This window comes from Dendrobates tinctorius, unplaced genomic scaffold (genome assembly GCF_039654945.1).
Source record: "Dendrobates tinctorius isolate UK_male_01 unplaced genomic scaffold, ASM3965494v1 ptg000083l, whole genome shotgun sequence".
Lineage (NCBI taxonomy): Eukaryota > Metazoa > Chordata > Amphibia > Anura > Dendrobatidae > Dendrobates > Dendrobates tinctorius.
The window spans coordinates 24,900,032-24,917,801 of record NW_027361751.1 but is presented as its reverse complement, the minus strand read 5'-3'; the positions used below and the strand labels follow the sequence as shown (position 1 = coordinate 24,917,801).

The 17,770-nt window shown below is 40.5% G+C and overlaps 1 protein-coding gene across 7 annotated transcripts in view; it reads right to left on the bottom strand.

Annotated features, from left to right (window-relative positions):
- The window catches only part of ADAMTS6 (ADAM metallopeptidase with thrombospondin type 1 motif 6), a 405,198-nt gene that overhangs the window by 88,619 nt on the left and 298,809 nt on the right, over window positions 1–17,770 (bottom strand). For all 7 annotated transcript variants that reach the window (XM_073584243.1, XM_073584241.1, XM_073584240.1 and 4 more), the window contains one exon: window positions 15,442–15,544. In XM_073584243.1, the coding sequence (XP_073440344.1) occupies window positions 15,442–15,544 (103 nt within the window). The remainder of the gene's footprint in view (window positions 1–15,441; window positions 15,545–17,770) is intronic.

The window sequence follows — 17,770 nt, the reverse complement described above, 5'->3', positions numbered from 1 at the left end:
AAGCGCTCACACAGCTTGCAGTGGTTGTCTGGTTGCTATGCAACCTGCCCTTTTGCATTCTGGGAACGCCGAGCGAGGGCCTCTGTTTTTGAGCCGGGACATATCCACGCATGCGCCGCCATTCCCCTGACGTCATTTCGCCTGCGATTCCTATTGAGTGTTATAATTATTGGGCCACCATTTAGTTTTACATTTAAAGCGCCGTTCTAGCGCTTTGGTCCTATATCATTATACATTGATATATGCACTGTTCTATTTATGATATAAAGTACTGGCCCATTGTATGGGCAGCGTCTAACAAGATAGTGCGCATGCGCTATGATGTCATTAAATTGAAGGGCCGTTTTTATTGGTTGCCCATGACATGTATACTAACTTCAGATCACGAGTAAGCCACGCCTCCTGAGGAAGCCACGGCATAACGCGCGTAGGGGCGGCAGGCCAGGGCAGCGTTACCATTCACAACATGTAAGTGTTACTTCATTTGGACATTATGTATTTGTGCCTTTTTGATAGGGCTCTGTTGTGATACAGTGTTTGGTCAGACAGGTGTTTGCACTCTGAACATTTATATGTGTGTATAAATTCACAACTGTATGGTGGCAGGAAGCATTGACTTTTTGTCAGCTCCTTAATAGATTGCTGATCAGCTGTGACTCATTTTTACAAAGGCTTTCTGATTATGTTGTTGTGCATACCCTTGGCCTTTTAGGTTTATATACTCTATGTTTTATTCTTTGTTTAAATAAAATATGTGATTTTAGCTAAAAAAAAACAAAAAACTCTGATCTTTTCTTAATTGAACTGTGGGATAATTTTGTTTCACATGTTTTTTGAGTTGTGCTATTTCCTGTGTTCAGGGTAGTTTGCATCCAAAAGGACACTTTGTAGACCTTTACAGAATTAATCAGAGCCTGCAGTGTGAAGAGAGCCTTGCACAGGGTGGGCCATGTATATGGATATACCTAAATGAAATGGGAATGGTTGGTGATATCAACTTCTTGTTGTGGCACATTAGTATATGGGTGGGGTTAAAGTTTTCAAGATGGGTGGTGACCATGGCGGCCATTTTGAAGTCAACCATTTTGGATCCAACTTTATTTTTTCCAATGGGAAGAGGGTCATGTGACACTGAGAATTTCACAAGAAAAACAATGGTGTGCTTGGTTTTAACATAACTTTCTTTCATGAGTTATTTACAAGTTTATGACCACTTGTCAAAGTGCTGCCCATTGTGTTGGATTGTCAATGCAACCCTTCTCCTATCAAACAATCCATGATGGCATCTGAGCGCGGTCTAATTTTTTTTTACGGATTCCTAGACTTGCATTTGCAGCTTTATACGACATTTGAATCAATATTGGACAAGTCTCAGTGCTTTTGTGCAGATCACTTGGGCCAACTTTGCCATCGACTTACGAGTGCTATCTGAGAAAAACAGGGGTAGCACTTGTATGAGAGAAATTGACATCTGAATGAGCCCTCATTGACATCAAATTTGCAGTTGGCAAACGAGAACATAATATACTGTTCCTACAGAAAATGCAATATACCTCTGTTCTTGGTGTCCATTGGCGTACAAACACTCAATTGATCATATAGTCAATTCTCATGGTGTTTTGCAGATGTCAGAAGACAGACAAGACCATATATCTCTATATATTGAAAAACATTGTGAAGAATATTGACAACTATTTGGTCAGAAAAACTGTCTGAATCGTGACTAGGAAAAAACCCAGTAAATGCAAGGAGCACAGGATAACATATAATAAAAAAACTTCAGTCTTCCCATCTCAGAATTACAATATGTGAGCAGATATATTACCTTAACTTTATCTTTTGCATGGTAAGAAATTTTGCGAGAAATGCAAAGAATTTGAAGAACTGCATGATCATCAAGGGTAAAATAGATATTCTGGATGTGTAAAAAAACATAGAAATGCTCAAATAATTATTTAATTATGAGCCACAATGACTAGACTGGAAATCAGAATGGACAAGGCATTGACTGAAGATACAATAAATCCTAAAATATCCTCCAGTCCTACAAAAAGGGTGATCCAGAGCGACACCAATACCATGCATGGAGAGCAGTATTACAGTTAGGTCCATATATATTTGGACAGAGACAACATTTTTCTAATTTTGGTTCTAGACATTACCACAATGAATCTTAAACAAAACAATTCAGATGCAGTTGAAGTTCAGACTTTCAGCTTTCATTTGAGGGTATCCACATTAAAATTGGATGAAGGGTTTAGGAGTTTCTGCTTCTTAACATGTGCCATCCTGTTTTTAAAGGGACCAAAAGTAATTGGACAATTGACTCCAAGGCTATTTCATGGACAGGTGTGGGCAATCCCTTCGTTGTGTCATTCTCAATTAAGCAGATAAAAGGCCTGGAGTTGATTTGAGGTGTGGTGCTTGCATTTGGAAGGTTTTGCTGTGAAGGAAACATGCGGTCAAAGGAGCTCTCCATGCAGGTAAAACAAGCCATCCTTAAGCTGCAAAAACAGAAAAAACCCATCCGAGAAATTGTTACAACATTAGGAGTGGCAAAATCTACAGTTTGGTACATCCTGAGAAAGAAAGCAAGCACTGGTGAACTCATCAATACAAAAAGACCTGGGCGCCCACGGAAGACAACAGTGGTGGATGATCACAGAATAGTCTCCATGGTGAAGAGAAACCCCTTCACAACAGCCAACCAAGTGAACAACACTCTCCAGGAGGTAGGCGTATCAATATCCAAATCTACCATAAAGAGAAGACTGCATGAAAATAAATACAGAGGGTTCACTGTACGGTGCAAGCCACTCATAAGCATCAAGAATCAACAGGCTAGACTGGACTTTGCTAAAAAACATCTAAAAAAGCCAGCACAGTTCTGGAAGAACATTCTTTGGACAGATGAAACCAAGATCAACCTCTACCAGAATGATGGAAAGAGAAAAGTATGGCGAAGGAGTGGTACAGCTCATGATCCAAAGCATACCACATCATCTGTAAAACACGGCTGAGGCAGTGTGATGGCTTGGGCATGCATGGCTGCCAGTGGCACTGGGTCACTAGTGTTTGTTGATGTGACACAAGACAGAAGCAGCCGAATGAATTCTGAGGTATTCGGAGCCATACTGTGTGCTCAGATCCAGCCAAACTGATTGGTCGTCGTTTCATACTACAGATGGACAATGACCCAAAACATAAAGCCAAAGCAACCCAGGAGTTTACTAAAGCAAAGAAGTGGAATATTCTTGAATGGCCAAGTCAGTCACCTGATCTCAACCCAATTGAGCATGCATTTCACTTGTTAAAGACTAAACTTCAGTCAGAAAGGCCCACAAACAAACAGCAACTGAAAACCACCGCAGTGAAGGCCTGGCAGAGCATCAAAAAGGAGGAAACGCAGCATCTGGTGATGTCCATGAGTTCAAGACTTCAGGCAGTCATTGCCAACAAAGGGTTTTCAACCAAGTACTAGAAATTAACATTTTATTTACAATTATTTAATCTGTACAATTACTTTTGGTCCCTTTGAAAACAGGGTGGCATATGTTAAGGAGCTGAAACTCCTAAACCCTTCATTCAATTTTAATGTGGATACCCTCAAATGAAAGCTGAAAGTCTGAACTTCAACTGCATCTGAATTGTTTTGTTTAAAATTGTGGTAATGTCCAGAACCAAAATTAGAAAAATGTTGTCTGTCCAAATATATATGGACCTAACTGTACATACAAGCTCCTTCCATTTTATTTTTTTTCCATTTTCTCACACTCTAACCATTTGTTTTTATTGTATGTTCTCCCAAATGTTCAGCATTTGTGACTGAAAAATTGAAAGCTCCCCTTTATTATCATGCTAATAGAACCACCTTTAGGTTTGCCCTTGTGAAGACCATCCTCGCCTCCCATCAGCATCAGATATTTTAACTTTTGATTATTTGTAACACAATTTTGGCATTATATTACATTACATTTTGCATGTAACTGAACAAGTTGACACGTGTCTGAGGGTCGAATGCCTTTAAATTTATTTCAACTTAGTTGTGGTTTTTTTTAATTAAATTGCATATTTCTCAGAGGAGCATTGCAAGGCTTAAAATTCTCCTCATCTTAGCATGTCAGGCTTGATATGTCTCCAGATTTGGGTTAAATATTTATTCTTATGGGTCATCAATTAAAATCTAAATCATTTGGTTAATCCCTTCCACCACCAGCAATCAATGAGCAAACATGATTCTGGTCCATACATTTTTTTTTTCTTTTTTCAATCAAGCAATCTCAGTTAGATTTAGAAGATACCAGACTCCAGGCTTGATGACGAACTATAATTGAAGTCACTGATTAATTGTTCCTCCTCACTAACAAATTCTTCGCCCTATTGTGACCCGATTTCTCCTTTTTTGGACATCACCTCATTCTCCAGTATGCCACACACTGTGCATCAATCAGTGTGTTTTCAGAAGACCGCATGTGTGACCACAAGCCCTAGACAAAGTATGTCCCTCATGTAAACGTTCTGGCTACATTACTATAAAAAAAAAATCCAGCTATTAAAATAAGCTATCTTACGAGAACATGAACCATTGAACTACTGAGAAGGTAGAAGCAAATTAACTTCAGAAACCCACATCTAAAATTCACTTACAGATGTGTCCATCCTTACCATAGATCTTTGCTTGACACATCCCTAGTTGTGTCTACCCAAAGACCACATTTAAAAAAAAACAACACACAAAAAACATGATTTTGCGTTTCTCTGCCACTCTCTAAGTGCTTAGTGAAAGTCAAATAAATCATAGCTCGTCAGTGGTGAAATTCTTTTTATTTATATTCCTATTCTATTTTATTAACCAGCAAACCAATAACATATTCAGCTAATCTGGCACTTAAATAATTTGTTTCATAGTTTGTTTTTTGCAATTTTAGCTCTGAAGGTACGGTAAACCAACTGTACCATCTTCACGTACATATTAAGAAATACTATTCCTAAGCTTCCCCTTATATAACAAGATTGTGTCACTCCCAAAGTAAAAGAGTGGGTAGATGTGGTCAATCTAACCGATGTCTTAGTGTGGTGGGACTAGTAGGGGCAAGGGTAATGTGGAATGGAGACCCTTCAATTCCTGTGAGGTCTCCCATGAATCAAACTTGTTTTTCCAGCGCATTCCACAGATGATCCATTAGATATTGAGATTTCAACATTTTGAAGGCAAAATCAACATCTTGAACTCTTTGGCATGTTCCTCAAACCATTTCTGAACAGTTTTTGCAGTGTGATAAAACTGGCATTAGGGAATGCAGATATCACGAAGAAGTGCAATATTTAGGTAGGTGGACGTGTCAATGTAATATCCACATGAATGTACAAGGGCCTAAAATTTCCCAGGAGATCACTGCCCAGAGCATTACATGGTCTCTGAAGGGTTTCCTTTTTCCCTTACACTTTCTCTGCAGGGTTGCCTTTGCACCCTGGTGTCAAGTCTTGCCCAGTTAACAATGCAAGCTGCAATCTCTGTGTGTCCCGACACCTTTCTGCCATAGAGTATCACTTAAACTCCCATCACACACAGCGATCTCGCTAGCGAGATTGCTGCCGAGTCACAAGTTTTGTGACGCAACAGCGATCTCACCAGCGAGATCGCTGTGTGTGACACTTATCAGGGACCGGCTCGGCTCCCCTGCCGTGCTTGAATGGTCTGGACATTTTTTTGATCGTTGGTCTCCCGCTGGCCAGCACGCATCGCTGCTTGTGACAGGCGGGAGACCAGCGATCAACGAGCAGGAGCCTGGTAACCAAGGTAAACATTGGGTTTCTAAGCGCCACACGGCGCTTAGAAACCCGATGTGTACATTAGATACTAGCGTGATGGTGAAGGGAGCTGGTATCCAAGGTACCTTGGTTACCAGCTCCCTGCACCAGCGAGCTGGTATCTTAATGTACACTGCGGGTAACTAAGCGACGTGCGTCGCTTGTTACCCGCGTGACGCTATCCTGATCGCTGTTGAGATCTGCTGGTTTGGCAGCTCACCAGCGATCATGTAGCGACACACCAGCGATCCTGACAAGTTCATATCGTTGTCGGGATCGCTGGTGAGTCGCTATGTGTGACGGGACTCTTACACTTGCCCATTCTTTCTGCTTCCAACACAGCAAATCCAAGAACTGTTCATTTTTCTTCCCTTCACAAGTGCCATTGTCTCCACACCAGCTATTCAATGTCATGAAAGCCTCATGTATAAGATCCATAACATAATGGCTATTTTTATGAAAATGTCCAAGTTAAACATAAAAGTGAAAAACATTAGAAATGAAGACAAAAACCTCAAAATAAATACCTTTTGTCATATTTAACAGTCATTAGCACAATGTGTGCTTCGTGGACTTTCATGTGCGCCCTTTAAATAATGAAGTGAGCAGATAAGAATATTAAAAGCATGACCTAATTTTCCTTTATATAAAGAATCTGGGATGCTGTGCAGTAAAACTTTACACAATTCAGAGCAGTTCAGTTGACAGTTCTTCTTTTCCTCAAGCAGACAGCACCGTGTCTGTGTAATAGCAAAAGAAAGGATTACGGGTGGAATCCTAAATCATTATCGTCTGCTTGAAGGGCAAAAGTGGTTTACAATCCTGCCCTTAGTTATGTATGAAACATAAGAATACAGTCACCCAGCATCCATCTACGGAGGTTTTCTCCAGGCCAAATAACAGATTAGATTACCATGAACGTGGGGGATTGATGACGACTGAAGACAACCCCTGTGAATTTCCTATGTCGGCACATGGATGTTGTAGAATGAAATCACCTGCTCGGGATCACCTTTAACCCCTTCATGACCAAGCCTATTTTGACCTTAATGACCAGGCCATTTTTTGCAATTCTGATCAGTGTCCCTTTATGAGGTAATAACTCTAGAACGCTTCAACGCATCCTAGCGATTCTGAGATTGTTTTCTCGTGACATATTGGGCTTGTTAGTGGTAAATTTAGGTCGATAATTTTTGCTTTTATTTGTGAAAAAAATCAAATTTGGTTTAAATTTTGAATATTTCACAATTTTCAAAATTTTGAATTTTTATTCTGTTAAACCAGAGAATTATGTGACATAAAATACTTACTGAATAACATTTCCCACATGTCTACTTTACATCAGCACAATTTTGGAAACAAAATTTTTTATTTGTTAGGAAGTTATAAGGGTTAAAAGTTGACCATCGATTTCTCATTTTTACAACACAATTTACAAAACCATTTTTTTAGGGACCACATCACATTTGAAGTCACTTTGAGGGGTCTATATGGCAGAAAATACCCAAAAGTGACACCATTCTAAAAACTGCACCCCTCAAGCTACTCAAAACTACATTGAAGAAGACTAATAACCTTTCAGGTGCTTCCCAGGAACTAAAGCAACATGGAAGGAAAAAATGGACATTTTAATTTTACGAACAAAAATTTTAACTTATCATCAATTTTTTCATTTTTACATGGACAACAGGATAAAATGGATCCTAAAATTTGTTGGGCAATTTCTCCTAAGTACACCGATACCTCATATGTGGTCATAACCCACTGTTTGGGCGCATGGCAGGGCCCGGAAAGGAAGGAGCACCATTTGACTTTTTGAATGGAAAATATGCTGGAATATTTAGCGGTTGCCATGTCGCGTTTGGAGAGTCCCTGGGTGCCTAAACATTGGAGCTCCCCCACAAGTGACCCCATTTTGGAAACTAGACCCCCCCAAGGAACTTATCTAGATGCATAGTGATAACTTTAAACCCCCAGGTGCTTCACAAATTGATCTGTAAAAAATAAAAAGTACTTTTTTTTCTTCACAAAAGTTTTCTTTTAGCCTCAGTTTTTTCATTTTCACATGGGCAACAGGATAAAATGGATCCTAAAATTTGTGGGGCAATATCTTCTGAGTACACTGATATCTCATATCTGGTCATAACCACTGTTTGGGCGCACGGCAGGGTCCGGAAGGGAAGGAGCGCCATTTGACTTTTTGAAAGGAAAATTAGCTCCAATCGTTATCGGACACCATGTCGCGTTTGGAGAGCCCCTGTGTGCCTAAACAGTGAAAACCTCCCACAATTGACACCATTTTAGAAACTAGACCCCTTAAGGAACTTATCTAGATGTGTAGTGAGCACTTTGAACCTCCAAGTGCTTCACAAAAGTTTATAACACGGAGCAGTGAAAATAAAAACCATTTTTTTCCTCAAAAATGATTTTTTAGCACGCTATTTTTTATTTTCAAATGGATAACATGAGAAATTGGACCACAAAAGTTGTTGTCCAGTTTGCCCTTAGTACGCTGGTACCCCATATGTGGGGAGGAACCACTGTTTGGGCGCACTGTAGGGCTCAGAAGGGAAGGAGCGCCATTTGACTTTTTGAAAGGAAAATTAGCTCCAATCATTAGACACCATGTCGTGTTTGGAGAGCCCCTGTGTGCCTAAACTTTGTATCTCCCCCACAAATGACCCCATTTTGGAAACTAGACTCCCTAAGGAACTTATCTAGATGTGTGGTGAGCACCTTGAACCGCCAAGTGGTTCACAGAAGTTTATAACGCAGAGCCGTGAAAATAAAAAAATAATTTTTTTCCTCCATAAAATGATTTTTAGCCCGCAGTTTTTCCCACAAAGGTAACAGGATAAATTGGACCCCAAAAGTTGTTGTCCAGTTTGTCCTGAGTACGCTGGTACCTCATATGTGGGGGGGAACCATTGTTTGGGCACACGTCAGGGCTCGGAATGGAAGTAGTGACATTTTGAAATGCAAACTTTGATGGAATGGTCGTTACATTTGCAGAGCCCCTGATGTGCCTAAACAGTAGAAATCCCCCACAAGTGACCCCATTTTGGAAACTAGACCTTCCAAGGAACTTATCTAGATGTCTGATGAGCACTTTGAACCCCCAAGGGCTTCACAGAAGTTTATAAACGCAGAGACGTGAAAATAAAAAAATCATTTTTTTTTTTTTCGCAAAAATCATTTTTTAGCCCCCAATTTTTTATTTTCCCCAAGGGTAACAGGAGAAATTAGACCCCCAAAGTTGTTGTGCAATTTGTCCTGAGTACGCTGATGCCCCACATGTTGGGGTAAACCACTGTTTGGGCACACGTCGGGGCTTGGAAGGGAGGGAGCACCATTTGACTTTTTGAACGCAAAATTGGCTGGAATCAATGGTGGCACCATGTCGCGTTTGGAGACCCGATCTTTCAGTGCCGAGATCTCCATCTGCGCTTGCGCGGTGGCCATTTTCCAGGAAGCAAGCCACCGCGCAGGCATGGATGGAACGGCAGAGCCCCCCACGCAACACGGGACAGAGCCCGGTGGTGGTGGCAGGCACCAGGGGACACAGCGCGGCAGTGGCGGCAGCAGCACCTGAGGGACCCAGCGCGGCGGCAGCAGCAGCACCCGAGGGACCCAGCACGGCAGCACCCGGAGGACCTAGCGCGGTGGCGACAGCACCCAGGGGACAGAGTGGGCGACAGCACCAAGGGGGCAGAGTGGGCGACAGCAACCCGGGGACAGACCGGTAAACAATAAGACGCCTGGAGTATAAGAAGCACCACCATTTTATTAAAAAACGTTTTTTTCCTATTTTTCTCCTCAAAATTTGGGGTGCGTCTTATAAAGCGAAAAATACGGTATATCTATATATACACATATATCTATGTCTATATATATATATATATATATATATATATACACACATAGATATATATATATCTCTCTATCTATCTACATATATATATATATATATATATATATATATATATATATATATATATATATATATATATATATATATATATATATATACACACACACACCATGGAGACGCACACACACACACATATATATATATATATATATATATATATATATATATATATATATATATATATATATATATATATATATACATACACACACATACACACACCATGGAGACACACACACACATACATATATATATTTTCTTTCTATTCTTTATTAAACATGTCAGTGTGTTTTTACTGTATCGCAAAATGAATTGCCGGCTTTTGTTAAAGGACACCGGTGCGCATTTCTCACAAGTCACATGTCTGGTCCGTGTGTAATCCGTAGTTTTCTCGGCCCCATAGACATGCACTGGAGTATTACGGGCGTAATACGCTGACAATCGCAGCACGCTGCGATTTTCTCAGCCCGTATAATATGGCCAAGAAAAAAAAAAAAATCGACTGATGGGAGCTGCCCCATAGATTAACATTGGTTCAAGTGCAATGCGCTGTTTTTGCATCTCGTCTGTATTTCTCGCTAGAGTGACGCCGGAGTTAGTCATGTATCAATGAGCTGCACTCATATGAAAGTCGCATATGAGTGAAGTGTCCATGTGCTGACTACTAGAACCTGCAGAGCTGAATCCTGACATTGTAGGCTTTTGAAATCTCACAAGTAATGCACTATACACTTTTTAGGGTTCTCACTTGCAGGTGGCAAGAGTGCACAGTCATGTCAGCACAAGCATGTGATTTGTATACTTGTGGGCACATTCCAACTAGATATGCCCGGCCTTGCTCCGTTCATTTTCATTGCGTGAGGCCACACGTCTAGTCAGCATGTGACCGCATGTATGTAAATCGCCTGCACGAGAGAATCCTAACAGAGTGCAGTGAGCAGTGTGAGAATTCAGAAGTCTGCAGTCACAAAGAATGACTGCAGACTCATCACAGACCTAGAAAATCCCTTTAATGCTCCTAACAAATAAAAGCCTGATAATTAGTCAGTATCACAAATATTATTTACATCTAGGTACCTTATAGATGACGTCGTCTCGTGAGTCGTTCTTTTTTTCATCTTGTCCAGACCCCGCAATGAGTTTTCTCATCCACAGCCGTCTCTGCTGACTTCCATCTTCTCCGGTCTTGTGCAGCAAATCTCCATATGATGCCTTTAAAGATATCAGTGTTATTATAATGCTCCTGAATAAAAATATCTGCCCTATGCTTAGACCCTGAATAAATAATTGCCCCTCACTATATTGTCTGCACAAAATATGACCCCATGCTATCCCTCTTATGGTACATGCTCTTCACACTGACCTCTCCTTTCCAGACTGGGACCCCTTTTCACACTGTCCTCTCACACTGTGTCCTCCTGTGTCTCTATACTGTACCCTCTCATCACACTCTTCCTCCTTGGTATACTGTCCCCTCCTGGCTGTACCCTTACACTGTCCCCCCATGCTACGCCCTCACCACTCAGTCTATTTTGTGCCCACTCACTTTTCTCCCCCATACTGTCTCCTCACACTATTACCCTCCATCCTCATACTGTCTCTTCTCACATCCCCCTGTTCACCATACTGTCTCCTCATATATTTACCCCCTCACTCTCTATACTGCCTGCTCACACATACTCATGACTCCAAATACTGTGTCTGCTCACATCCCATCACCCTCACTCCCCATACTGTGTCCATATACATTTTTCCCCTTCACTACTCATACTGTGTCCGCATACATTCCCTGTTTGCTCCCCATACTGTCTGCACCCATCCCTCATACATGACCTCCATACTGTTTCCTCATACATGCCCCCATTCCCCCATACTGTTTCCTCGTTCATGCCTCCTAATCCCCCATAGTGTTTACTCGTCCATGATCCCCATTCCCCCATACTGTTTCCTTGTCCATGCCCCCTATTCCCCCATACTTTTTCTTCATACAGGCCCCTCATACTGTTTCCTCATACAGGCCCTGCATCTCCCCCTTTGCTCCTCATTTTGTGTCAAATCCCCCCACATTAATCACCCATCACCAGTCCAAATCCCCCCCCCACACATTAAATCCCCCCATCCCCACTCCAAATCTCCCTGCTCCAAAATCTCCCCACATACATTAAATTCTCCTTCACCTCATGCACTTAATCTTCGGTGTCTTCAGCTCCACTGGAGCACTTACCATCAATGTACGCCTCTGCAGCCCAGGCGAGTGACGTCAGCAGCGTGATCACATGATATGATCACACTGCCGGCGATGCTCTGACCCAGCGGTCATAGCTTCAATTATTGTACTCACGTCTAAGATGTGAGTACAATTGTTCCCTGGGAGCCAGCGCGCTACAGCTCGCTCCGGGGAGACAATGCAGACCGCCACATTAGGCGGTCCGACTGCACCCCCTGCTGGCTGTACCAGGGGCACATGCCCCGGCTGCCCCCCCTAGATACGCCTCTGAATACAGCCGTTTGGTAAATTAAAAAAAGTTAATTTTTTCTCAATAATGTACACTGCACCTCATCAAGACTGAAAAAAGCAAATGTATAAATTTTTGCAAATTTATTAAGAAAAACAGAAATATCACATGGTTATAAGTATTCAGACCCTTTGCTCAGCATTGAGTAGAAGCACCCTTTTGAGCTAGTACAGCCATGCGTCTTCTTGGGAATGATCACATATTAAACACCCCCCCCCCCCCCCAAGACGAAGCTAATGCAAAACGCGCGTCGGGGAGCCTGGCTTCACAAGGTTGTATGCGTCTCTTCTGTTTTACGCTGCAATTTTCACTCTGCAATTTCTATGGCACTAGTGGTGACCTGACTAGCATGGGTTTCCTATCTGACTGCACTGCGGTGCATAATATGGTAACTATATAGCCTTCTTCTGGTCACAATGTTTTTTTTCTACTGTGGACCCTTATATTTTGCATTAGCCCTGTGTATAAATCACTTTTTGTACATATTTATTTATAACGGGCACTGGCTCATTTAATAATTGTTGTGGCTATACAAAATATTTTGCAAGCTTTATTTCTCAGATAATTCTGGGACTATTATAGTAATATTCACTAGTTGCAATTTTTTATTGTGGGCTTATTTTGTGGAGTATTAATAGGCATATATTGGTGTCTTTTATACATACTTGTTTGAGTATTAGTCCTATATACTACTTTAATGCATATGTATTTCTATATGCTTCTTTGATGAAAGTTTTTGTATTTTGTATACATTTGTATGTCTATATTTGCATATGTACCTTGTGTAAGCATATTGGACATATATCTCCTTTTATGTATTTTTAATGTTGTGTTACTATACTCTAATTAAAGGCTATTTTATGGCTAAGTACTTCCTGAGTCTTGTTTGATGTCTTATGATTGGAAGTGCCATTTATTCAGGCCCAATATTTTGGATATAGGTATATTGGGAATGATGCAACAAGTTTTTCACACCTGGATGTGGGGATCCTCTGCCATTCTTCCTTGCAAAATTCTCTCCTGTTCAGTTAGGTTGGATGGTGATCGTTGGTGGACAGCCATTTTCAGGTCTCTCCAGAGATGCTCAATTGGGTTTAGGTCAGGGCTCTGGCTGGGCCAGTCAAGAATGGTCACAGAGTTGTTCTGAAGCCACTCCTTTGTTATTTCATCTGTGCGCTTAGGGTCATTGTCATCTTGAAAGGTGAACCTTTGGCCAAGTCTGAGGTCCAGAGCACTCTGGAAGAGGTTTTCATCCAGGATCTCTGTACTTGGCCCCATTCAGGTTTCATTCAATTGCAACCAGGTGTCCTGTCCCTGCAGCTGAAAAACTCCCCCATAGCATGATGCTGCCACCATCATGTTTCATTGTTGGAATTGTATTGGGCAGGTGATGAGAGGTACCTGGTTTTCTCCACACATACCGCTTAGAATTATCACCAAAAAGTTCTATCTTCGCATCATCACACCATATAATCTTATTTCTCATAGTCTGGGAGTCCTTCATGTGTTTTTTTTTTTTTAGCAAACACTATGCAAGCTTTCATACGTCTTTCACTGAGGAGAGGCTTCCGTCGGGTCACTCTGCCATAAAGGCCTGACTGGTGGAGGGTTGCAGTGATAGTTGACTTTGTGGAACTTTCTCCCATCTCCCTTCTGCATCTGTGGAGCTCAGCCACAGTGATCTTGGGGTTCTTCTTTACCTCTCTCAGCAAGGCTCTTCTCCCACGTTTGCTCAGTTTGGGTGGACGGCCAGGTCTAGCAAGACTTCAGATGGTCCCAAACTGGGCTCTTAGGAACCTTGAATACTGCAGAAATTCTTTAGTAACCTTGCACAGATGTGTGCCTTGCCACAATTCTCTTAGCTCCTTGGCCCGTTCCTTTGACCTCATTATTCTCATTTGGTCTGACATGAACTGTGAGCTGTGAGGTGTTATATAGACAGGTGTGTGCCTTTACAAATCAAATCCTATCAGTTTAAACACAGCTGGACACCAATGAATGAGTAGAACCATCTCAAGGAGGATCACAAGGAAATGGACAGCATGTGACTTAAATTTGAGTGTCTGAGCAAATGGTCTGAATAATTATGACCATGTGATTTCAGTTTTTCTTTTTTAATAAATTTGCAATAAAATTTCTACATTTCTGTTTTTTTCAGTCAAGATAGGGTGCAGAGTGTACATTAATGGGGAAAAAAAGTAACTATATTGAACTTACCAAATGGATGCAGTGAAACAAAGAGTGAAAACTTAAAGGAGTCTGAATACTTTCCGTACCAACTGTACTGTGTGACCATAGCCATGGAAAAATACTTTTTGACTAACCTCTTTTACCCAATGTCATATGACCTCAACTTTTTTCTTCTCCTTGTTCCTCAGATCTCTTGCCATACAATAAGGTGATCTCTTGCCATCTTGTTCATTCCCCATGCACACTGTTTCCCAAAAGCTCATGCATCAGACATACAGACTGCATTAAGTCTGGACGCCTATCTAAATCAATCAAGTAATGTGCACAGATATATAGTGTACTGGGTGGGAAATCAACATGTCACCAAATGGAAAATGTAGTTCATGGTATAAGGGAAACATTTCGACATGCCCCAAAACAGAAAAACACATGGAGCATCTAGAAGATCGGTGGCAAAGAGAAGGTAAAAACTACACAAAACATTTGACTCACTTCTATTTAATAGGAAAGCATGTTTACAAGTCATTATAAAGATTTCAGGACCCCAAGTAAAGTCTTATAAAGTTTGTGTTTGTTCAACTAACATCCACAATAAAGCAGCGTCTCCCTAGCAAACAGTCCGGCAGAACACACAGACCCTCAGCTCAAGACAGAACTCATAGCAGGTCTTTCTCCATCTTCAACTGATCTCGCAAAAGCAAACCAAGTATGAGAACCACTGCAATGGAAATTCCTAAATTTCCACCTTCTAAAATAGGCATTATAACCATTCAAAGTCCACATTTTTATTTTTGCATCCAATTCAGAAAATGGTGGTTGAACAATATGGTTACTATTTGTTGAAGAGTTTACTCATACAGTATCAAAGGAAGACACAAGGAAATGCTCTAAAGCAACAAATATCACAAGTATCAAAGAAAAGTGAAGAACAAGGAAACCATTACCAAAAACAATCCCCAAATTAAGCGATTCCCTACATCCATCACACCTTACCTCCAGTGTAGGGTTTCCAGTTGTAATATTTCCCTCGGAAAGGCATATTATCAAAGTCTGCACACTGCTTTTCTCTGAAGTCACGGGACCCTGATGGACAAGGCTAAGAACAAAAAAATATAAAACAGAGGAACATACATGTACGTTAAAATCGTGGTTTATGGTAGCACTCAAGAATGTGTCAGTACATCATACACTGTTTACGTAATTGTATATACAGTGCAGGGAGTATTCTCATTAAATTCTTATATGACATGCATAGGAGAGGGGGATAACTGTTGATGCCGGTGGTCAGACCACTGGATCATGAGCAAATTAAACCCAGTGTGGAAAACCTCCTTTAAATATTTACAGCCATAAAATAACCCATAAATGCCCAATGGGCTAGGGTGAAAACTAGCAATGGAGAAGTGGCTTGGTTCTTTGACTTTAATAAGTACAGCAAGTACAAGATCAGCCATCTTTTTACAGAAGTTTATGAAGAATGGTGGAGGAGGAGGAGTGAATGTGGGCCATCGGAACCCCAAATTCTCTAGAGATTGTTTCTGAACCTTTATTTAGTGTTAAAAGGATATAATTTAGAGTTTGCTATAAATGATTTTTGTGGCAAACCCCAAATTGTAATATCTCTTTAACACTATATAAAGGATATCATACTGATACATTTCTCATCAACTATGCATTGTTCTAAGGTGCTCAACCAGCTCTAATTGGCCATGAAAAATGATTTGGCCAATTATATGTCTGTTTTCATTACTGGAATAGTCCTTGTTCAGATGGATATGCAATACCATACAGTAGTAAAACAATTGTGCAGTTGGCACGCAGACTAAATTGTATCTTTTGTAACGTTGGACAGGCATAATATAATAGAGGTTAAATAAACAGTTTTAAGTGTTGCACCGATTCCTCAACAGCTTTAATCTCCAATGCATGTCAAGGATCCCTTAGCAATTAATCCATCAGGTATCTCCTTATAAACACACAAAAAACAGATGAAGAATCTCAAACGTAAACAGGGCTTTGGAAAAGCAGTTAAAGTTCCGCAGCACCAGCTGTTTCAGAGTTTGTGCTGAGATGTACCATTAGCCTCCTGCTAAGGGAATTATCGAATTGCTTTGCAACCTAATGAAGTCCATCAAGCACCAGTATAAATAATTTTATGAGGAATGCAGAACAAAAGAAAGAGTTCAAGTTCAACATATTCCCTAAACCACTGCAGACCAAAAATCCGAAACAGCAACCACTGATGAGGAGCGATGTCAATGGATTCTGCATAGAAATGTACAGCTGTGGATGAAACTGTCATGCCTTTTAAAGCTCGGTGGACATCCAATGCCAGTAGACGCTTTCTCATCAGGTGTTACGACTTGGACCTAACAAACACATTAGCTAAAATGTTCTTCATATATGCATTGTGACCTGTGCTCAAGATGGAAACCACAATGCTGTGCCGAATCTAACATATGGTGGTTCCTATTGGCGCTCAAAGGACTCCACTGACTTTCATAGAGTCCATTCATTGTTTATTTTGCAATTTTTGTATTTTTGGAGAAAAATAAAGCACTGAGGCTCCCAATTTTAATGTGAACATAGTCTAAGAAAATGTCATTGAATCGATGAAAGTCTTGAACCTCCACAGATTACCACAATTATACATAGATATAGTTATGTTAACCCTTTCGCGCCTGAGCCTGTTTTTGCCTTCGTGACCAGGCCAATTTTTTCAATTCTGACCAGTGTCACTTTATGAGGCCATAACTCTAGAACGCTTCAACGGATCCTGCTGATTCTGACATTGTTTTTTCATGACATATTGTACTTCAGGATAGTGGTAAAATTTCTTAGATATGAACTGCGCTTATATGTTAAAAAAAAAATCGAAATTTGGCAAAAATTTTGAAAATTTTGCAATTTTCAAACTTTTAATTTTTGTGCCCTTAAATCAGAGAGTGATATCGCACAAAATAGTTAATAAATAACATTTCCCACATGTCTACTTTACATCTGCACAATTTTGGAAACAATTTTTTTTTTTTGGAAGTTATAAGGGTTAAAAGTTGACCAGCGATTTCTCATTTTTACAACAAAATTTACAACACCATTTTTTTTAGGGACCACCTCACATTTGAAGTGAGTTTGGGGGGTCAATATGACAGAAAATACCCAAAAGTGACACCATTCTAAAAACTGCACCTCTCAATGTACTCAAAACCACATTCAAGAAGTTTATTAACCCTTCAGGTGCTTCACATGAATGAATGGAATGTGGAAGGAAAAAATAAACATTTAACTTTTTTTCACAAACATTTTACTTCAGAACCATTTT